At 33.7% G+C, this 24202-nt stretch overlaps 1 protein-coding gene across 14 annotated transcripts in view; it reads right to left on the reverse strand.

The window, feature by feature from the left end:
• The window catches only part of MYO9A (myosin IXA), a 285328-nt gene that overhangs the window by 126481 nt on the left and 134645 nt on the right, over window positions 1–24202 (reverse strand). For 13 of the 14 annotated variants that reach the window (XM_057303771.1, XM_057303769.1, XM_048221939.2 and 10 more), the window contains 2 exons: window positions 18227–18346; window positions 5340–5415 (listed from right to left, as the gene is read on the reverse strand). In XM_057303771.1, the coding sequence (XP_057159754.1) occupies window positions 5340–5415; window positions 18227–18346 (196 nt within the window). The remainder of the gene's footprint in view (window positions 1–5339; window positions 5416–18226; window positions 18347–24202) is intronic. The other variant, XM_057303770.1, reaches the window with a different exon arrangement.

Below are 24202 nucleotides of genomic sequence, written 5' to 3' on the forward strand. Positions count from 1 at the left end.
AAAAATTTTACATTTCAAACAACACCATGAGAAAAGTGAAAGGACAATTCCCAGACTAAAAGAAAATTTTTTCAAGTCCTCCATCTGATAAGGGATCTAGATCTAGAATATATAAATAACTTACACCTCAACAATAAGACAACCCAACTAAAAAACAGATTACTCAGAAATAAAAAGAAATCAACTATTGATACGTTTAATAACCTAACAAATTAAGCCCATGTTTAGTGAAAAGAACTAATCTCAAAGTCATGAAAGGAATTAGGACACATCACCCCAAATTATGCTACTTTCACATAAGGGAACCAAGAAGAATCAACAGATACAGGAAGAGTCAGTTCTCTCTCTACCCCTTAACCCCCTAAAAGCAGGGCATAAATTTCCCTTTATGAAAGTCCTTCCCTCTCCCCTATTAGGAAAAGGAGAGCAGCTTTTATCACCTGAGGTAAGAGAGTAGGAACTGAGGTAAGTTTACTTAAATAAGCCTCACTAAAATAACCCTCATCTTCCATTAGTTCCCCCACATATTCCCTAGTCACTTCCCCACATTTTACCATCCCTTAAAGCCCAAACCCTCTTTCTTTTATAAAAAGGGTATATACGCCCCAAAGTGTGAAACTGCTTTTTTGAGTTTCACTTCTCTTCTGTGAATACTCATGCACATAAAATACTAATAAAAATTATGTGCTTTTTCTCCTGTTAATATGTCTCTTATAAGTTTAATTCACAGGCTCCCAGCTACTGAACATAAGATTTTTCTCCCTAACAGTGTCATCCAACATGATTATATTTATATAACATTATCAAAATAACAAAAGTAGAAAAATGACTAACACACTAATGGTTGCTAGAGGATAGGACAGGGACACGGGTAAATACAAATAGGCAGCATGAATGAATTTTGTGATGATGAAGGAGTTCTGTATCTTGATTGTGGCATTGGTTACGTAAATGTATATATTTATGTATATATATATATACAGGCAGCATGAATGAATTTTGTGATGATGAAGGAGTTCTGTATCTTGATTGTGGCATTGCTTACATAAATGTATACATGGGGTACAATTGCAAAAATCTATATAGGGACACACCTGCAGATTTCTAAAAATGGTGAAAACTGTAGCCTAGTTAATATTAATGTGCCAATGTTAATTTCCTGGTTTTGATAATGTACTATCAGTATTTAAGATGTCACTTAGGGATGCTAAAGGCAAAGCAAGTACACGATACTCTATGAACTATTTTTTCCTCTGTACTATTTTTGAAACTTCCTGCTTTTGAAAAATGGAATGGAACCTTAAAATATTTTTCCATAAGTTCTTTTTAAACTATGCTTTTCAGATGGGCAGGACAATATCTTTAAAATTTTATAGTAACTTGCTTCTTTCTGGTCAACCTTTTAATTAAGAAGGACAGAAGATACTAATCAAACAGGCAAAAATTTAACTACAAAAATTCTCATCAATATAAAAAAATTTAAAAACAACCTAAATAACCAGTAATTGGAAACAGGTGAAATAAATTATGTTACAACCACCCAATGGAAGTCTATGAGGTCATTAAAAATCATGTTGTAGAGGCACCTGGGTGGCTCAGTCAGTTGAGCATCTGACTTTTGATTTCAGCTCAGGGTCATGAGAACAAGCCCCATTATGGGGGGGGGGGGGCTCCGTGCTCAGGGGGGAGTCTGCTTGAGATTCTTTTCCTCTGCCCCTCCCCCTGCTCGCTCTCTCTCTCTCTCTCTGTGTCTCTCTCTCTAAAATAAATAAATAAATCTTTTTTAAAAATCATGCTGTAGAACAATATTTAATGGCATAAATGATGTTAGCATGTATTATTATATTTAAATACAATAGTGTTTGATAACAGTTTTGTTAAAGACAATTATATTTTTATGCCTAGAAAGAAGAATATATGCCCCCCCAAAATTTTCATGAGCAAAGGAAGCAATTATTCAAAGAAGATATATGAATCACCAAAGAAGATATACAAATGATCAATAAGCACATGAAACGATGCTGAACGTTGGTAGGCATTAGGGAAATCCTTTATCAAAACCACAATGAGCTACAGTTAAAAGGACAGTCAATAACAGATATTGGCAAAAGAGAAAATGGAACCCTTATCTATTACCAGGGGGAATGTAAGATGTCACAGCCACTTTGAAATATAGTTTGGCAATTTCTCAAAACGTTAAACAAAACACAGAGATTTGACCCAGAAATTTCATTCCTAAGTACATACTCAAAAGAATCGAAAACATATATCCACACAAACACTTGTACATGAATGTTCACAGGAGCATTATTTTTAACAGCCAAAAGGGGAAAACCTGAGTGTTTGTCAGCTGATAAATGTATAAACAAAATAACCATACAATGGAATGCTCTTCTGCCATAAAAAGAAATGAACTACTGGCACATGCTACAATGTGGGTTATCCTTGAAAACAAAATGCTAAGTGAAAAAAGTACCACACAAAAGGCCACGTGTTGTAAAATTCTATTTATACTAAATTTCCAGAATGGGCACCTCTGTAGAAACCAAAAGTGTATAAGCATTTCCCTACCATTGGCAAGAATATGAGGAATGGAGAGAAACTAGAGAGTAGGAAGTTTATTTTTGGAGCAATTAAAATACTCTAACTTAGATTTTAGGATGATTAGCCAACTCTTAAATTCACCAAACCCCACTAAACTATATATTTTAAATGAGTGAAACTTTGTGGTATGTAAATTACATCTCAATAAAGCTATTTAAAACAAGGCCTCAGAAATTAGCAAGTTAGAACTAAAATGCAATGTAGCAATGTCTTCAAAATTCTGAAGAAACATTATTTCAGACCAAGAGTTCTATACACAGGCAAATTATCAATCAAGTGTGAGGTCAGAATAAAAGCATGTTTAGTTATGGAGGAACCAAAATATTTTCCTCTCATACTTATTTTCATAGGGAGCTACTAGAGGATATGCTCCATAACAGTTTACAAAGTAGACATAAAAGAGGAAGAAATGGTAGAAAAAAGTTGATGCAGAAAGAATGACAAAAAGAATGCCCAATACAAAGGTAAAGGAAGATATCAAATGTGACAAACCTAGGTTAGAACACATTAAAAAAATGCCAGGACAGATTTGCAGGGGAAAATAAAACTGAGTCAAGATGCATCTGTTTAAGATTAGAGGAAATTCAGCTTGGGGTTGAAATGGTGATAAACATTAGAAAATTTTAGAGGGAAATCTGGCTGGATGATTTGGGACTATGGAAGAATTTTTAAAACAAGCTGTAAAATGGACAAATCAGAGACAAAAAATATATTTAACCACATTAAATTTAAGAATTTTTGTTTCCCAAAAGGCACCATTAAAGTAAAAAGATAAGCTACAAACTCAGAAAACACATTTGAAACATATAACTGAAATGGGACCAGTACATAAAATTTATAAAGAATACTTGTTAAGGAAGAAATATGGGCAAAGAGCATTTCAAAATACATAAATGGCTATAAAATATATAAAAATTGTTCAACATCATTAATAAGCAAATTTTAAGATACCATTTCATAACCACCAGATTATCAAAAGTTAAGAAGTCTAACCATCAGTTGTACTGGCAAGGAATAAGCAAAGGGAACTTTCAGCTGCAATTGTTAGTGTACATTAGTACAACTACCTTGGAAAACAATTTGGGATTATCTTATAAAACTAACATGCACATATCCTACTGAACTAACAGTTCCACTACTAAGTACATATCCCAGAGATGTAATAATAGGTGAACCAGAAGATTGGTATGAGCATGTTTAAAGTAGCACCATTTGTAATGGTAAAAGAACCACCCACATATCCACTGATGGGCAAATCAATTATGGTATATTAATGCCACATAATTATTTTATTGTGATTTTTAAAAAAACCACACACACATAATAGGTGCCTGGCTGGCTAAGCTGGTTAAGTGTCTGACTTCGGCTCAGGTCATGATCTTGGTCCTGGGATCAAGCCATGGTTCAGCTCTGCGCTCAGTGGGTGACTGCTTATCCCTCTGTCCCTTCCCCTTTCCCCGGCTAATGCTCCCTCTCTCTCTCTCTCTCTCAAATGAATAAATAAAATCTTTAAAAAAAATACATAACATAAAACTTACCATTTTACTTTTTTATTGAGAAATAATTGACACATAACATTTTGTTAGTTTCAGGTATACAAAAGAACTGAATATTTATATATACTGCAAAATGATCACCAGAATAAGTGTAGTTACTATCTATGACCACGCACAGTTATAAATTTTTTGTTCTGTGATGAGAACTTTTAAGATTTACTCTCTTAGCAACTTTCAAATATATAATACAGTATTATTAACTATGGTCACTATACTACACATTACTTACCCAGGACTTATTTATTTAGAACTGGGAGTTTGTATCTTTTGACCACCTTCATCCATTTTGCCTATACCCTACCCCAGCCTTGGGCAACCACCGATCTGTTCTCTGTCCATTTTAATATTTTCAATGTACACTGAGTATACTGGCATTGAGTACATTCACACTGCTCTGCAACTATCACCATCACCACTATCCATCTCCAGTTTTAACCAAACTGAAACTCTGTACTCATTAAATAACTTCCCACTCCTCCACAGCATATAATACAGCAACAAAACAGAAAAAACGACATGCAAGAAGATGGATGAATCTTAGATGAATATTGGTGAAGGGGAAAAAAAGTCAAAGAAGACACCATACTATATACCAATATTTCTGTAAAACTCAAAAAGTACAAAAGACAATTTATGGCTTAGAAAAACATACATTTACTGTAAAACTTTTTTTTAAGAGCACAGTAATGATAAACATAAAATTCTGGGTAGTGAGGGGAGAGAGGACAGAGTGATTAGAAAGTAAGATAAAGGAGGTTTCAGTAATACTAAAATCTTCTGGTTCTGAACTTGGGTGATAGGTTCATTTTGTTGGTATGCTTCCTAATGTACATGTGTGTTTTTGTATATTCTCTTATATCAAATGCTACCTGCATTAATGTACAAAGACTGAATAGGAGCTTCCCATTAAACATGTTTATCAAACTTACTATGTACTATTTCAAATCCTCTCAGTCTTACCTCTTACTATAGCTAATGCTGCTGCAAACAGTACTGTGACTAGTTACACACACATATTTAGTCCAGTATCAAACCTTGTCACACTATTTTTAAAAGCATCAAGAAACAAAAACAAACTAGCCCTGATTTTCTTCATATTTTTTAACACAAAAAAGTATTAATAAGAATTCTCATTATTTCTTCTATACTTCCTTGAAAACATAAACCAAACATACTTACTGTTGGTTTTTTTCATTTAGAGTATTCATGCCCTGGAGATCAGAAAGAGGTGTTCTGGGATTTTTCCGGGTTATACCTAACAAATAAAAAGCAGACATTTTCAAATCAATACTAAAAGAAATTAAACATGAAACAATTTTTCTAAGACAAATAAAATTAACGTGCTTCAATAGTAAATATTTGCTAAACACACCAGAAATGTCTAAATATTAATATGAACCAAGTCCCATGACTGTTACTTACAAATCTGACTTAGCCAACAATAAACCCATTAGGGAATTAAATAATAAATCTTCTTATTTCTTCTCTTATTTAAACATTATTAGGAAATGAAGGATAACTGGGTTGAAGGTCTAGAAATACACAAACTCATTATTTTAATATTCAAAAAATTCCTAATGATTCCTTTGCATCATTTTTCAGCAATAAATATATTGCTGACATGGACTATAGATTTCAGAGGTCAATTAATTTTACCTATAGACACTGAGAATCAAAAACAACAAATTATTTTCTTATTAAGTATTACCAATATTTTTAAGTTATAATTTACTTTAAATCATATGATAAATGTTGAAGCTCTATACACATAAGGCCATGAATTTTCATAACACCATATACACACAAACATTTAATATAGGTAAGACACACTGGAAAGGAAGTCCAAGTATCTATTCAAGAACAATCCTGTATGTAGAAAATCCTAAGTAGCCCACAAAAAACTATTAAGACTAATAAAAGAATTCAGCACAATTATAAGATTTAAGATCAATATTTAAAAATCAATTCTATTTCTATACAATAGCAATAAACAACCAGAAAGTAAAATTAGAACAATTCCATTAATAATAACATCAAAATAATACAAAAAGAATAAACTTTAAAAAGTATAAAAGGTCTATACTGAAAACTACAAAACATGATTAAAAGAAACATAAATAAATGGAATACCATCCATACTCATGGATTGGAAAACTTAATTACTGCTAAGTTAGTGATGCTCCCTAAATTTATCTACAGATCCATGCCATCTCTATTAAAATTCCAGCATCATTTTTCTACAGAAATGAATAAACTGATCCTAAAGTTAATATGGAAATGCAAAGGACCCAGAATAGCCAGAACACTGCTGAAAAACAAGAACACAGTTGGAGGACTCACACTTCCGAATTCAAAACTTACTACAAAGATAGAGTAATTGATACTGTATGGTACTGACATAAAGAAAGATAAACAATGGAAAGGAACTGAGAATACAGAATAGACCTTTACATTTATGATCTAATGAGTTTTGACAAAGGTGTCAAGACAATTCAATGGGAAAAGAATAATCTTTTCAAAAAATGGTGCTGGGAAAATTAGATATCCTCACGTAAAAGAATGAAGTTGAACCAAAAATCAAAATGAGTGTTGAAAGTATAAAACTCTTAAAAGAAAATATAGGAGTAAATCTTTCTGACATTGAATTAGGCAATAAAATTACTTAGGTATATCACCGAAAGCATAAGCAACCAAGGAAAAAAATGGACCAACTGGACATCATCAAAATTTAAAACTACTGTGCTTCAAAGGACAACAGATCAAGAAAGTAAAAAGACAACTCACAGAATGACAGAAAATGTACATCAAATACATGATAAGGAACTTGAATCCAGAAAATAAAAAGAACTCTGAGAAGTGAGTAAAAAGACAACCCAATTTAAAAATGAACACAGGATATGAACAGATATTTCTCCAAAGAAGACATGCAAAGGGCTAATAAGTTCATGAAATCATGGATGCTCAACATCATTAGTCATCAGAGAAATGAAAATCAAAACTACAATGAGATACCACCTCATACCCACCAGGATGGCTATAATCAAAAAAGACAGATAATAATTGTCGTCGAGGACATGAAAAAATTGGAACCTTTTATATAACTGCTGAAATATGAAATGATACAGTCACTTTGGAAAGCACTCTAACAGTTCATCAAAAAAGTAAACACAGGATTACCATAGGACCCAGCAATTCTACTCCTAAGTAAATTCCCAGGAGAATTTCCAGTACTGTTACTGGAAATATATCTTGTGATCAACAAATTCAGTTAGAACTTTGAGTAACTTTATAAAGTTACTTATATACTGAATTGTTTTTATTTTATTTAATCAGTTCCTTAGTTATGGGTACCAATGATCCCTATGACAAATTATCTTTTTCTATTCTCCGTATCTATTCTTTTCTTCCATGTATTGAAACATAATCATCTCAGGCCTTTCTTCAATATTAGTAATTCAATTTTCAGCTATTTTCCACTATTTTTTGAGCTCATACAGATGTAGCTTTATGCCTCTGAGTGCTTTAGTAGTTCAATACCTCTTTTCAATATCATTCTGATATTTTATAGTCTTAAATTTGTGCTACTGCTTTACTGGATTCACGTTCTAAAATTCTTCTTACTATACTGTAAAGTACTCAGGAAATTTTCTTCTCGGAGTATCTTCCCTGCAAACACAATAGGGTGTTTCTTTGAGGGTAATTCTTTAATGCGTATTATTTGACTTTGTTATTTCCCTCGGTGTGATGTTTTTCAGCATCAATTATTAAATATTTTAAACATTAAGAGGGCATAAGGACTAATATACTGAACATTTATAACTGATCACTCAGAAAATGAAGGCTTGTGCACCTCTCTTCTGATCCCATTCTAACAGCTTCAGATCCCGTCATCCCCCAACTTGCTAGGGTTAACATAAAAAAAAAACTTTAAAATGGCTATCATAAGTTCAGTGACTTAAAGTAGAAGATGGTCTTATCAGTTAACAGACAGCAAATCTCAAGAGAAAACTGGGAACTGTAAAAAGGAATCAAACAGATATTCTGGAACTAAAAACAAAAAATTCATTCTATGGGTTTAAAAGAATTTAAACAGCACAATGAACCTGAAATCAATAAATAAAAATTATCTAATCTGAAGAATGAAAGAACAAAAATAAAAGAAAAATGAACAGAGGATGAGGAATCTCTGAGACAATATCGAATATTCGAAAAACATGTAACTGACATCCAGAAAGAAAACAAATTGCAGCAGAAAAAATTTCTGAAACAATGTTAGCCAAAAATTTCCTAAATTTGATGAAAAACTATTGAAGCACAGGTCCAAAAGGTACAGCAAATCCCAAAGAGGATAAATATAAATCATATCTAGGAACTCATAAATTACTAAAACCCAAAAAACAAAGAGAAAATGCCTAGCACCCAGAGGGGAAAAAGGTACATTAGATATGAAAGAATTATAATAGGATGATATCTGAGTTTATCATCACAAATAATGTACGTCAAAAGAAAATGAAATATCTTTAAGGTACCAAAGTTTGATACTTCCTAATGACATTAAACATATCTACTTTACGACACAGTAACCAGCCATAAGTTTTACTTGAGGAATGAAAATATATGTACACAAAATGACTTGAACAAGAATGTTTATAACAGGGCTCCTCGCAATAGCTTAAAACAGTATCACAATAGCTTAAAACAGTATATAACTCTTACATCCATCAAGAAACAAATGATAAACACAAAGTTGTATATACAATTGTTTATATATATATATACAATAACTCAGCAACAAATTAATTGTATATGAAACATAGATGAATGTGTTTATCATTATATTGCATAAGAGAATCAGAACACAAAAGAATATACACTGTATGATTCCATTTCTGTAAAATTTTTAGGAAAGGCAAAAACTAATTTATAGTAACAGAAATCTTAACAAGACTTTCCCAAAGGAGGTGGGAAAATGTACAAGAGAGCAAAAATAAATTTTCTGATACAACTTTATTCAATATTTTATGTTGAATCTGTGTTCATATGATTCAGGTTTTTCTCTTATAAACATCTTACAATTGAGTTTTCTTTTTCTTAACTGCATAGCCTGTTTTTTAACTACTTAGTTTGGTTCATTTTAATTTATTGGTATTACAGTTGCTTCTGGTTTTTCTGACTTATTTTATGCCTTTTATCTCACTAATTATTACATGCCTTTATCCAGACTTCTACTGAATTATTTTCCTTATATTTTGGTTTCTTTTGTTTCCGAAATTATAAATACTCTCTTCTTTTATTATCCTTGAATTTTTAGTATACCCATGAATTCTAAACTGAATTCTCTCTCCCCTTTTGCTAAAGAGTACAAAAACCTTTGAATGCTTTGGTTCTAGTTATTCCCTTCCCATCTCAGATGTTGCTACTCAGTACTTATTTTTCACCTTGTTTTCTTCCCATTAAGCAAATTAAACTTTTTTTATAAAACTACTAAGTTTTATAAAATAATTGTTTATTTAGATTTATACAAATATTTATCATTTCTTTATCAGATCTCAAAACTTTCCAGTGAGTTCAGGTTCTTTCTCAACTAAATCTTTTAATAAACTTCTATCAGTGTAGATCTGTTCAGATTAGTACCTAACTTTATTTATTGCTATTGTTCACCTTTGCCTGGTATACGCTTGTCCATCCTTTTATTTTCATCATTTTAAGAATCTTGTAGATATGTGCTGCCTGGGTGGCCACAGTTAAGTGTCTACCTTCAGCTCAGGTCCTGATCCCAGGGTCCCAATTCCAGAGTCCTGGGATCAAGCCCCGCCTCTTCCTCTCCTCCCCATTCATGCTCTCTCACTATTTCTCTGTCTCTCAAATTAAAAAAAAAAAAAAAGGAATCTTGTAGATATTACTTAATAGAACTTCCTGAAAATTCATTTTGAGAATTTAATTGATGAGGTTAATCTATTTTTATTAATTTTAAATAGCAGTACTTGTTTCATTCAGCATAATATTGTAACAACTGATCTATAAAAGTATTTGGGTGAACATGTTTTCATTTCTCAGGTAAATATCTGGGATTGGTATTAATGGAATACATGGAAAGTATATGCTCACCTTTATAAAAAAAAAAAAAAACAACACCTGAAAAACTGTTTCCCAAAATAATTGTACTATTTTACACTGCAGTAGAGTATGTAAGTGTTCCAGTTGCTCCACATCCTCATCATCAGTTAATACTGCCAATATTTTTTTTAAATATTGTCAACTTCTTAAAATTTAGCCATGATACAAGGTGTTAATGTGACCTCCTGTGATCATAATTTGCATTTCCCTAATGACTAATGAAACTGATCATCTTTCATGAACCTATGGATCATTAATACAGCTTAAGCTGTATTAATGTGCTTAAGCACGAGTTTAAATCTTTAGGCTATTTTTAACTGAACTGCTTATCTTATTAACTACAAGAGTTCTTAAAATATTATTTTCAAGTCCATTATCAGTTATCAGTATTATAAATTATTACACAAATTTTGTTTCCCAGCGTGTGGTATGCTTTTATTTTTCTTAGCAAGATCTTTTTTAAAGCAGAAATTTTCAATTTTGATAAACTCCATTTTATCCTTTTGCTTTTTTTAAACAGTTCATGCTCTTATGACCCATCTAAGAAATTTTTGCCTGTCCCAAGATAGCAAAGATTTTCTCTCAGGTTTTCTTCTACAAATTTGATACTTTTACTCTTTCTGAAGAGCTACATGACCCACTTCGAGTTCAATCTTACGGATAAAGTCAAAGTCCTCTTCTTTTATAGGGCTACCTAGTTGTTCCAATGTCATGTGTTTAAAAGACTATACTCAACCCCACTGGATTATCTCAGCACCTTTGTGGAAAATCAATTGACCTGTATGTGTAGATTGTTTCCTGGATTTTTATTTGGTTCTATTCATCTCTTGATCTTTACACTAAGAGGACAATGTCATGATTACTTTAGTCTTGAAATCATATAGTGTAAGTTCTCTAGCTTTGTTGTTTTTTTTCAAAATTGTTTTGTCATCCTAGATAGTCTACATTTCTACGTAAATCTTAATTAGCTTGTGAATTTCTACCAAAAAATCTCTTCATTTATTTAGATATTTTTCAATTACTCTTAGTTGTATACAGGTCTAACACATATTTCATATTTCATGTGTGGGTGGCTCAGTTGGTTAAGCATCTGACTCCTGATTCCAGCTCAGGTCATGATCTCACGATAGTGAGATGGAGCCTCCCATCGGCTCTGTGCTGGGTGTGGAGTCGGCTTAAAATTCTCTCCCTCTCTCCCCCTCTCTGCCTCCCCCCAAAATTAATTAATAAATAAAATAAAAATTATCCCTAATTATTTCATGTTTGGTATGTATATTATTACCCATTGCATATTAAAGCACTTCAAAACCTAGCACTTAAAATGACAGTTATCATAATAATTGAGATTCTACAGAAACAGATTTCAAGAGCTGCTTAGCTGGGTGGTTGAGATAGGGTCTCTCATAAAGTTATAGTCAACCTGTTGGCCAAAGCTGTGGTCATCTCAAGACTGGAATGGAACTGAAGGATTTGCTTCCAAGGTCACTCACATAGTGGCAAGGATCAGTTCCTAACTGTTGACTACAGGCTTTAATGGGATTCTCAGCAGGGCTACTCACAAACGGCAGCTTACTTCTCCCAGAAACTGTGATCCAAGAAAGAGCTAGCAAGTGAGAAATTATCTAAGATAGACACTGCAGTCTTTCATAACTTAATTTGGAATTGACAGACTATCACTTCTGCCATGTCCTATTAAGTCACAGAGATGGAGACTGGTAAAATGCAGGAGACTACACAAGGTTGTGAATACCAGAATATGAGAATAACTGGAGAGTATCTAGGAGGCTGACTGCCAAAGATGTATAAATGAAATTCATAAATTTCATTTTCCATTTGTTCATGGCTAAAATATTGACTTAATTTTGTAAATTTACCTGGTATCCTGTGAGATTATTAGAACTTACTTTCTAGATCAAATAGCATATTTTAAACTCCTTAGCACTTTTTATACAGATGATCATGTTGTCTACATCTTCCTTTTCAATCTATGCACCATTAAATCTGAGTGGCAAAAGCAGACATCTTTGCCTTGTCTCAATGTTAGAGTAGTATTCAATCTTTGATCAGTAAGTATGAAGTCTGCTGTAGGATTTTCATGCATATTCTTTATGAGGAGGCTGCCTTCTATTCCTAGGCTCCTAAAAGTTTTTAAATAGGAATGAGTGAAGAATTATGACAAAATTTTTTTACCCAACTACTGAGATATCATAAGCTTTTTTTTTTTTTTTTTTTTTTAGAAGGATAACATAATGAGTTACATGGATGCCTGGATGGCTCAGTAGGCTAAGCATCTTTCGGCTCAGGTCATGATCCCAGAGTCCTAAGATCAAGCCCCGCATTGGGCTCCCTGCTCAGCAGGGAGCCTGCTTCTCCCTCTACTTGCCACTCCCCTGCCTGTGCTCTCTCTCTGGCAAATAAATAAAATCTTTAAAAAAATATACAGTGAGTTGAATGATTTTCTAGTATCAAACCAACCTTTCATTCCTGGAATAAACTCCACTGGTTATCAAGTATTCTCCTTTAACATACTGGTGAATTCAGTTAGCCCTTATTTTGTTAAGGCTTTTCATGTCTATCACTGTGAGGTATGTTGGTCTGTAGTTTTCTTGTAATGTTTTTGTCTGGTTTTGGTATTAGATTAATAATACTGGCCTCATGATATGATTTGCATAGGGTTCTTGCTCCCATATTTTCTGAAAGAGTTGAAGAGAACTGGTATTATTCTTTCCTTAAATGTTTCTTAAATAAAATTTACTATTGAAGCTATCTGGGCCTGGACTTTTTGGGTGTGGGGGAAGATTTTACTTATGAATCCATTATCATTAATAGATATAGGAGTGATCAAATTTTCTCTTTTTCCTTGGGTCAATGTAGATTGACATTCAAGGCATTTGTCCATTTCATCTAAGTTGTCGAATTTATTGACATAGTGTTCATAATCTCTCCTCAATCTTTTGACGTCTACACCATATGCAACTGTGTCCACTTGCTCATTCCTGATAACAGTATTTGTGTTTTCTCTCATATTTCTTGATCAGAACAGCTAGAACTGCACTATCTAATACAGCAGCCACTGGCCACATGTGGCTTTCAAATTTTACTTGATTGAATCAAATTAAACCTTCAGTTTTAGAGAGCATAGCTGGAGAACATTTTCATCTTCACAGAAAGTTCTACTGGACAGAACTAGAGCTTTATCAATTTCATTGCTCCTTTTGAAAAATCAGCTTTTGGTTTTCACTGATTTTCTCTACTGTTAAGTCTGCTTTGTATTCACATATTGTAGCTCTTCACTTCTCTCTACTTATTTTGGGTCTAAGGTGCTCTTGTTGTAGCTTCATTAGGTAAAAGCACTGATTCTGACTTTTTCTAATACAAGGAATTAAAAGCTATCAATTTTCTTATAAGCATTTCTTTAGTTGCATTATGCAAGTTATGTTATTTCCATTCTCAGAGAAACTATTCAAAATAGTTTCAAGTTGCCCTGATGAATTCTTCTTTAACTCATGAGTTACACATATGTTCATTTTCAAAATATTTGAGTATTTCTCAAGGGGGCGCCTGGCTGGCTCAGTCAGAAGAGCAAGAGACTCTTGATCACAGGGTTGTAAGTTCAAGCCCCACACTGGGTGTAGAGATTACTTACAAAAAAAAAAAAATTGGAAGATTTCTCAGATATCTTTCTGTTACTGATTTCTATTTTAATTCCATTTGGGTCAGACTTAAATTCCATTTGGAATTCCACAATGGAATTCCATTAATTGCATTTGGTCAGATTAAATTTTCAATGATTTGTGGAACCATACAGAGGCCTGAGGTCAGGGACATTAAGACAGGCATTGTCAGCAAGGTAAAAGAATTAAGTTATATCAAGCCCATAGCACTTCTCTGACAACTGCTGATCCTTCACCTTCTTCATAAACATGCCATGAGTATAAACTGAAGGTCAAAAGTATGGGTTCAAATTCAAGTGAGATTCTTCTCTTCTACCCTATATCTCTCTCTTCCTCCTACCATCTTATTCCTTTTCCTTACCAGGGCTATTGACCTTTGCAGAAGTGGGGCTGAAGGTCATGCTTCCAAGAATCCCAATTCCTCCCCTCTCCTCTAATTTCCTCCCGACCAAATCTCAGAGAACAGTCACTAGAGAGAGAAGGTGGGAGCAACAGAAATGAAAAGGAAGAACCACAATACCTTTTATGTCTTAATCGTGAAGGCCACACATTGTCACTTCTGCCATATTCCATTTGTTAGAAGTGAGTCATTACAGCACATGCCTTTTGAAGGGAGGAGTATCAAAGAATTTGTGGACACATTTTAAACCACCAGAACAATGTCATAGTTTTTACTTTAAATAATCTTTTTAAAAGAAATTGAGAAGGAAAGGAAATATGTATAGTCATTTATTTTTATACATAGTTATTATTTCTTTTTTATTTCTTCTAATAATTAATGAATCAGCAAACTAAGTCCCTGGGCCAAATCAAACCCACTGCCTGTTTTTGCAGGGCCTGAATGCTAAGAAAATGGTTGAGGTTTTGGGGAAAAAAAAATCAATGGAAGAATATTTTTGTGACATGTGAAAATCATATGAAATTTAAATTTCAGTGTCCGTAATAAAGTTTTATTAGAACACAGCCATGCTTATTTACTTATGTATTGTCTATGGCTCCTTTCACAGTAGAACTGAGATGTTTCAACAGAGACCATAGGACCACAAAGCCTAAAATATTTACTATCTGGACTTTTGCAGAAAAGTGTACCAACACTTACTATTCATCCGAGTTACCATCTGATGGTAACTTTAGCCCTTAGCTTAAAGAACTTCCATTATCAGGGTGCCTGGGTGGCTTAGTTGGTTAAGCATCCAAATCTTGATTTCAGCTCAGGTCATGATCTCGAGGGTGATGAGATCGAGCCCTGTGTTGGGCTCAGTGCTGAGTGTGGAGCCTGCTTAAGATTCTCTCTCTTTCTCTCTCTCCCTCCGCCCCTCCCCCCCCACACACTGCTCACATGGCTTCTCTTTCTCTAAAAAAAATTTAAATAAATAAAATAATAAAGCTGAACTTTCTGATTAAACAAAAGAATTTCCATTATCATTTCTTGTAGAATATATATTATAGTGACAAATTCTCTCAGATTCCTTTTATCTGAAAACATCTTTATTTCAGGTTCATTTTTTAAGAATACTTTTGTTAACTGATAGACTGTGGAAAATACATTGTAGCAGCACTAAATTCTGTTACATTTTTTTCTGAAAACTGTTGATTTTTCTTCTAATAGGTAGTTAACTTGTCTGTACCCAAACTAAAAATATAGAAATTTTGCCTGAAAGTTGGTTTTGTTTGGCGGGGGTGGTGTTTTGGTTTGTTTTGGGGGGAAGCAAGATTTTAATTATGATTTTTGGATATCTTTCTGTCTCCACTGCTTTCATAAGTCAGGTGTTAATCATATCATTATTCCCCTGTATTTAATGTGCCATATTTTCCCCTGGCTGCTTTCAAGATTTTCTCTTTATCTTTGACATTTGGCAAACAATGTGCCTAATAATGGTTTCCTTTTTTATTTATTCTACTTGGAAGTCACTAATCTTCTTGGATCTCTAAGTCAGTCTTTTTTTTTTAACCAAACATGAAATGTTTTTGGCCACTATTTCTTCAAATATTTCTCTGCCTCTTTCTCTCTCCCCTCTACTTATGGGATTCCAACTAAGACAGCAAGACTTCAGATTTTGTCCCACAGGAGCTACGGAGATACAAAAAAGCCCTCTGTCAAAAAAGCAGCCAACTTGCAAATCTCACCTATTGCAGTTGTATCTTTCAAAAGTCATTCCTATTTGGTTTGCATTGCTTTATTGACCAGCTTCCCTAAGTACTCACAGCTCTCAGCCAGGTATGGTTGGCAGAATTTATACTCTAACTTTGGGTTTTAGCCCTTTGGCAGCTTACTCAGTTCCAGGATTTTCCTCCTAAATTGCAAGTTGCTTTGCCAATCCTCAACTCTGTTCTCTGATACCTCAGGTCAGTATGGTTGTGGTCCGCTGTCTATCAGGCAACGGGAGCTGGGGAGCACCTTGTTTAAAAAGCCACAGATTCACAATTCTTATCCACTACTTTACTTACTTCAAAGAATAAACTCTCCTCTGGTTACTGCTTCTTTCTGGTCTTTCAGTGTTTTTCATTTTGTTTTGGTTTGGTTTTTTGGTCTTTTCCGAGTGCTTTCAAATCATTTTGTTATTTTTAAGTTTTTTCCAGGTTTTATCGTTGTTACCTGTGAAAGGGTTCATTCACCTTCCCAATTATCCATTACCTAAAGCTGGTAGTCCCCTATTTTTTTAAAAGCAGTCTCCTAGACTTGAATTTGTAATTTTATATATTATAAAATTTTAATTACTGGTAGTACTATAATAGACAATGGAATAAACTACCTAAAATAATGGAAAAGCTCCAACTTTCATAAATTTGCATGTAAATATAGATAAATGTATAATTTCCTCATGCAGCCTATGCTTTACATGGTGTGCCCTCCTACTCCGAACCCATATATATTAAACTGAAATGCGCTGAGGGTCATAAACATCAACAAAACAAATAAACTATTTGCAACTATTTAAAAGTTGAAAACAATTAATTTAAACTGCCAAAAAAGAGTTGTAGACTATTTTAAATAACGTCCCATGGATTAAAAGATTTAGAAAAAGAAGATAGGTAACTGAAATGAAGACTTATTGCATACCTTTTAGAAACAGCAGCAATAATTAATAGTAACACTTAAGGATGGTCTTTTTAAAATGAAATACTTACCTTTGTTCTTTCTAAAATGAGAAAACATTTTTAATAGTATTTTTCAAAATGCATTACACGTTTTCTTATTCCAAAACAGTGAAAGAAAAACTGAAGAACCCACAACATTGCTTTTAGAAATTCTACTTACATTCTCCTTTCACTGATAATTGGATTCTAAAATTTCATGGAATTTCAATCACAAAACTGTGAAATTAACAAAGTAAATCTGTGGCGATTTGTAAAAAGCTCAGAGTATGTAAGTAATTTAGGTCCATTATATGCAAACTGCTGAGTTGGGCTTTCAGTATTCTAAAGAATCTCTTTATCCACACTATAGCAGTAGCCAAATAACTATAATCCCACAATAGGCAAAAGAACCCATTTTCATTCAGAATGAGTGTAACAAATAGAAAGGAGGAAATGGAGACCAAGGGCATCTTTTCACACCAATTTTATAAAAATAAAAAATTATAAAAAAGAATATTCACTATGATTCTCATTCTTCCTTAAGCCAAAACATTAATGTGGTGGCCTTGCTCTAAACCAGACACAGATAGGCCTGATAGGAGAACTGCAATCAAACTAAGTGGATTAAACAATGATACACAAAAGCAACACTGCTGATGTTGAAATTCAAGCATAAGCAAGCATAAAAATCAGCTAAAATTAGAAAGGGGCAGAGGAATCTTTTGGCAGTGCTGGATATGGTATTAACTAGATTGTGCTAATTATTTCATAAGTGCATATATATGTCAAAACTTACCAAATTCTACACTTTTGCATGCAATTTTACCTCAATTAGATTTCAATAAAGCTTTTTAAAAAAAAAATTAGGAGGAAAAAAATCATTACTCGTTTTTAACCATCACTCAGCTACTTTAAAGACAAAACTGGAACCCAATTCAGGGTCTAAAACCAAGTATAATTAACAACTCAAGGATCACAGGTAAATAGTCATCCAAGTTCAAAGAAGAGGCATATCAACTTTTTTAAAAGAAAGAAGAAATAAGTCTCAATCAATGGAAGTATCCTGAGACTGACCAAAGATTATGGAGGTCACATTGCCTATGCAATTTATGTCCCACCCTGGTGCGGAATGCTCCTGGTTTCCATTTCCAAACAGATATGTGATGACACAGAATTTATCAGGATTTGCAGCCTTACTGTACTTCTCTTCCTTGCACCTCTGCAGAATCTCTAAGCTCCTCTGGTGGACTGGGTGTTGGAGAAAGCTAAAACTATCCATACTTTTCAAAATTGCACATGGCGCTGTATCATCGTGTCCTTAGGAAGCAAAAGAAAAACAAAAAAATGGAGAAAAGAAAAAGATATTATATAAGCCCAAACCAACAGAGAATCAAGGGCAATGCTGCCAACTATCTTAAGAATATATAAAATGTATCAAGTAGTATGGGTTAAATGTGAATAAATTTTCTAAACTGATTTGAGGAAATCACACAAAAATAAAAGGAAAATATAAAGGTCTTTTTTAGGTATTCAAAGCATCTCTTTCAGTATTGAAAGTATTGTGAGTTAATATCATACTAAAAATTTCTAATTTAAAATAATAGGGAAATTTCAAACAATTTGAATGCTTATTTTTTTTAACAGACCGATTTTTTATCAGGTCTGAAATATAATTAGCGTATAGTTGGCAACAATGCAAGGAACAATGACAGAACCCCAAAGAGAAATATACCCAAAACAATTTACCAAAAGTTAAATAATTCCTTCATGAATCTTGCAATTAACCACACTTGTAGGAATTCCAACAAGTGTGTCAATGTTTAAAGAGCTCCAGGAAGAAAAGCACCATAGAGCAGGAAAACCCAGCAGCACTTTGGTATTTATAAATCTGAAAAGAAAGTTGGAAAATGTACCTCACCACCACTTAGTCAAATAAGGCAGAATCAACTACTTGTGGGAAAAGGAAGAGAGCATGTTCAAGTAAGGACCAAAGCCCCAGATTAGTGCTACTGAAACAGTGAGTCACTCTAACAATAAAGGGGATTGGGGGGAGGTGAGTACCACTAATATTAGCAACAGATGGATTTAAAAGAGAATAGGCATCTCCAGGTTTGGGGAGGGGGTGAGTATCATTTACTCAAAGAACATCTCTAGAGTTAGGATGTTTAGTTCAAATCTGTGTAGGTTTGCCTTTAAAAAACAAAACAGAACAGTTTAACAATAGAGACAAAGTAAGCAACACAATGAATAAAGCTTCATTAGTGCATATTTACTGCATAATTAGGAATGAGACACTATCTGAATAGTTCTCAATGCAGAATCATTTAAAAAGTTAAATAGATGCAGAGTAGTTCAAAGAGGTTTGCAAAGCAGGGTTTACTCTCTAATTCCTTAAACTAGATTACTGGATCCAGACAACAAGCATCCACATTTTAGCTAAGGAGATGGAATCTTCTATCAGATAACAATACACTTACAAATAGCAGGTTTTTAAAAATAAAATACATTTGAAAATCACTTTCATATCCAATATTGAAAAAGTAAACTAATAAAACACTATCTCATTCATCCAATGTGGTGAGACCATAGCTGCAAATGTTCAATGTTTCAAAAAGAGACAAATATTATCAAGTCACCCATCATTTCTTAGTTGAAGACTACCTTAGTAAAAATATTCTGTGCCCATTATCAATAATGCTCCCCACCATCTTTGATGGGCTGCTTGAAGAAAGAATGCTCAGGCTCAGACTAGCCTATGCTTGGTTAGTTGGTGGTGCTGGAAGGTAGGTATCAGTTGAGGGGCACCATTTGAGGGGGAAAAAAAAAAAACAGCCTGGAAAGTTCTATTTATACTCTAACCAAACTGTAATTTTAAAAAGTCAGGGTGCCTGGGTGGCTCAGTCATTAAGCGTCTGCCTTTGACTGAGGGCGTGATCCCAAAGTCCTGGGATCGAGCCCCACATCAGGCTCCTCCGCTAGGAGCCTGCTTCTTCCTCTCCCACTCCCCTGCCTAGGTTCCCTCTCTCTCTGGCTGTCTCTCTCTCTGTCAAATTAATAAATAAAATCTTTTAAAATTTTTTTTTTTAAATTTAAAAAAAATAAGAAGTTATCACCACAGTTTCAGGCTATCTTGATAATCTGCCAGTCAGAAATAATTCTAAGGAGATTATGGTATTAAAGTGTTTTATGTAAAAGTTCAGGATATTAAATATACTAAATTAGTAAGCAGTTTGAAGAAATCACTTGACATTACTATAGCCACTGCACTCTTTTATCTAATAAATTGTGGCAATGATGTTTGAATATGGGTAATTTTGTATTTGTGACTGTTTCATGTCTCATCATCATACCGATCTTTTTTTAAACTTCCGTTCTTTCATTCTGCTTTCTACGCCTTCTTTTAACTCTTTATTATTTTAGACTATAATACTATTTCCAAACCTTAAACTGATCTTCGTTTCATTTGCTGTAACAACTCCCTGTTAAGGTGGTTAGGATTCCTAGGATGGTTTATAAGTACATTTTTAGGGAGGAGTATTGTCTAAGGAGTCTCATAAACTCACAGAACATGTTTATTTAGTGTTGGTTTATGCTAGTTCCTGGTCTAGTTTTGTTAATTTCTTACCTTGAGATTATGCACCAAAAATACAACATAAATTCAGACCCCACATCTATGCATGGTAAAGATATGGGGCACTGATTTTTTTAAAGGTAGTTTAAGAAAAATCTTATCTAAGGTCTTTTTTTTTTTTTTAAGATTTTTATTTATTTGACAGAGAGAGACAGCCAGCGAGAGAGGGAACACAATCAGGGGGAGTGGGAGAGGAAGAAGCAGGCTCCTAGGGGAGAAGCCTGATGTGGGGCTCGATCCCAGAATGCCGGGATCACACCCTGAGCCGAAGGCAGACGCTTAACGACTGCTATCTAAGGTCTAACACAGATTGCTAAGGTCCTTCTTGTTTCTCTGCTCAAGACCAATGGACAGAATTTTTCAACTATCTTTACAGTGACAGAAAAGTCCAAGCTTTTTGAAGATACTACAACACGTAACAGAACTCAATCCTAGTTGATCATTCAAACCTGAAGCCATTTCTCTGATACTAAAGCAGTTTCTGTAATGCCAGCTTCCAGGCCCCATGGCCATTAAAGGTATATCTCATACACAGTAACCCACCAATTTCAAGTACAAATTTGATGAGCTTAAAAAAATTTACATCCAAGTAATCCTCAATCAAGATATAGAACATTTCTATTATCTCAGCAAGTTATTTCACCCCTTCCTACCAATACTACCCTTGTCTTTGCAGAAGCAATCAAGTTATGATTTCTATCACTGTATGTTTTTTTTGCCTGTTCTTAAACTAAATGAAAGCATACACTATGTATCCTTCCATGTTTGGCTTTTTTGTTCAATATTTTTTGTAACTCATTATGATACTCATTATGAGAATCAATAATTTGTTCTTTTTTACTGCAGAATAATGTTACATGGTAGGAATGTATCACAACTTGGTTATCTTTTCTTCCACTGATAGATTTTTGGGTGTTTCCAACTGGGGGCTGTTAAGAATAAAGACACTATGAACATTCTTTTTTGTGTTTATGTATAATAGTTCCATTGAAATATAAACCACATACTATACACTTCACCTATTTAAAGCATACAATTCAATGGTTTTTAGTGTAATTCCCAAAGCTATTGAACTATCACCACAATCGATTTTAGAATACCTTCAACATACCAAAAAGAAACCCTAACTTTTTTAAACTATCCTTTCCCTCATCATCTCCCAGCCTGTCTACTCCAGCCCTAGGCAAACACTAATCTACATTCTACCTCTACAGATTTGCCTATTCTAGACATTTCACATAAATGCAATCATACATTTGTGATTTGTGATACATGCAATATGTGGCTTTTTGGGTCTGACTTCTCTCAGTTAACAAAGTGCTTTCAAGGTTCATCCATGTTGTAGCATGTACTAATACTTCATTCCCTTATATGGCAAAATTACATTCCACTGTAGAGTATACCACATTTTGTTTATCCATTCAATAGCTGAGGGACATTTAGGTTGTTTCCACTTTTTGGCTTTCAGGAATAATGTTACTAGGAGCACTGTGTACAAGTCTTTGTTTGAACACCTGTTTTCAATTCTTTTGGGCATCTACCGAAGAGCAGAATTGCTGGGTAAAGTAACCTCAAGGCTGTTTAACAAAGTGGCTACACCATTCAACATGTCCACCAGTAGCATACAAGGCTTCCAGTTTCTCCACATCTTAACCAACATCTGTTATTATTTGTCTTTTTTATTGTAGCCATCCTAGTAGAGGTGAAGTGGTATTCACTGTAGTTTCCATGTGCATTTCCCTAATGACAAACAGCATTGAGCATCTTTTCATTGTTTGACTATGCGTATCTTTTTTGAAGAAATGTCTTTTAAGAACCTTTGCCCATTTTTTGACTGGGTTATTAGTTTTTATTATTGAGTTGTAAGAGTTCTGTATATATTCTACATACCAGTTCTTGATCATGATTCAAGAACATTTTCTCTTATTCCATAAGTTGTCATTTCAATTAATATTGTCCTTTGGGGACAACATTCATCCATTTCTCCTTTGGTTGCTTATGCTTTAGGTGTCATATTGAAGAATCCATTGCCTAATATAAATTGGGAAGTGTCAGTCCTCCAACTTTGTTGTTCTATTTTTGGATCCCTTTACCTATCAATTTTAGAATTAGCTTGCCAATTTCTGCATAAAGGTAGCTGAGGTTTTGACAGGGACTACGCTGAATCTGTAGATCAAGTATTAACATTTTAAGGCTTCTAATGCATGAACATAGGATAGCATTCCATTTATTTAGGTATTTTTCAAGTTTTTTTCAACAGTGTTTTACAGCTTTCTGTGAACAAGTCTTGCACTTCTTTTGTTAAATTCATTAATAAATTTTTTACCTTTGTTGGTGCTCTTGGAGCACTAACTTAATTTTGTTTTCAGGTTGTTCATTGCTAGTATGTAAAAATACACCTAATTTTGCATACTCATCTTGTATTCTGCAACCCTGATGACCTCATTTATTACCTCTAATAGATTTTTGTACAGATTCCTTAGGATATTCTATACATAATATGTCACCTGCAAATAAAATGGTTTCTTCTTTTCCAATACGGATGTCTTTTCTTTTTCTTTCCTAATTGCTCCTACCAGAACTTCCAGGAATGTTAAAAAGGTAAAAGCAGACATCCTTGTTTCTGATCTTTGGGGAAAAGCATTCAGTCATTCACCATCAAGTATGATGTTAAGCTTTTGATTTTTCACAGATCCTCTTATTAAGATGAGGAAATCCCCTTCTATTCCCAGTTTGTTCATTGTTTTTATAACTAAAAAAATGAAAAGCTGTTAGCTTTCATTAAGTGATTTTTCTTTATGAGGTGATCATGTGATTTTTGTATTACAGTGATTTGACTTTTTTTAAGTTAAAACAATCTTCATTCCCAGGTAAATTCTACTAGATTGTGGTATATAATTCTTCTTACATATTGCTGGCTTTGGTTTGCTAGGAATTTGTTGAGGGTTTTTGTTGGGGGTTATTGGTTTGTGGTTTTCATTTTTGTGATGTCTTGTCTGGTATCCAGGTAATATAGGCCTCACAGTATGAGAATTAAAGTATTCCCTTATCTTCCATTCTTTGGAAGAGTTTATTAAAGTTTTGGTGTTAATTCTTCTTTAAGTTTTTGATAGGATTCATCTGTGAATTCACTGTTCCTTGTGGAAGGTTTTTGTTGTTTTTGTTGTTGCTACTAATTCAGTCTCTTTTGTTACAGGCCTGTTACTTTTCTATTTCTTCTGGAGTCTGTGTTGGTTGGTTGCACCTTTCTAGGAATTTGTCTATTTCAACTGGCTTCTAATTTGTTGCCATGCAAGTATTATAATCCTTATTATTTCCATCAGATCAGTAGCAACATCCCCCATTCATTCCAAAAACTAGTAATTTGAGTCTTCTCCTTTTCTTGATCAGTCTACCCCAAGGTTTATCAATTTCATTTATCTTTTCAAAGAACCTACTTTTGGTTTTGTTTGTTTTCTTTATTGACTTCTATTCTCTATTTCAGATCCACTCTTTACAATATCTTTCCTATTCCTTGCTTTGGGTTTATTTTGCTTTTTCCC

This window comes from Ursus arctos, unplaced genomic scaffold (genome assembly GCF_023065955.2).
Source record: "Ursus arctos isolate Adak ecotype North America unplaced genomic scaffold, UrsArc2.0 scaffold_28, whole genome shotgun sequence".
Taxonomy (NCBI): Eukaryota; Metazoa; Chordata; class Mammalia; order Carnivora; family Ursidae; genus Ursus; species Ursus arctos.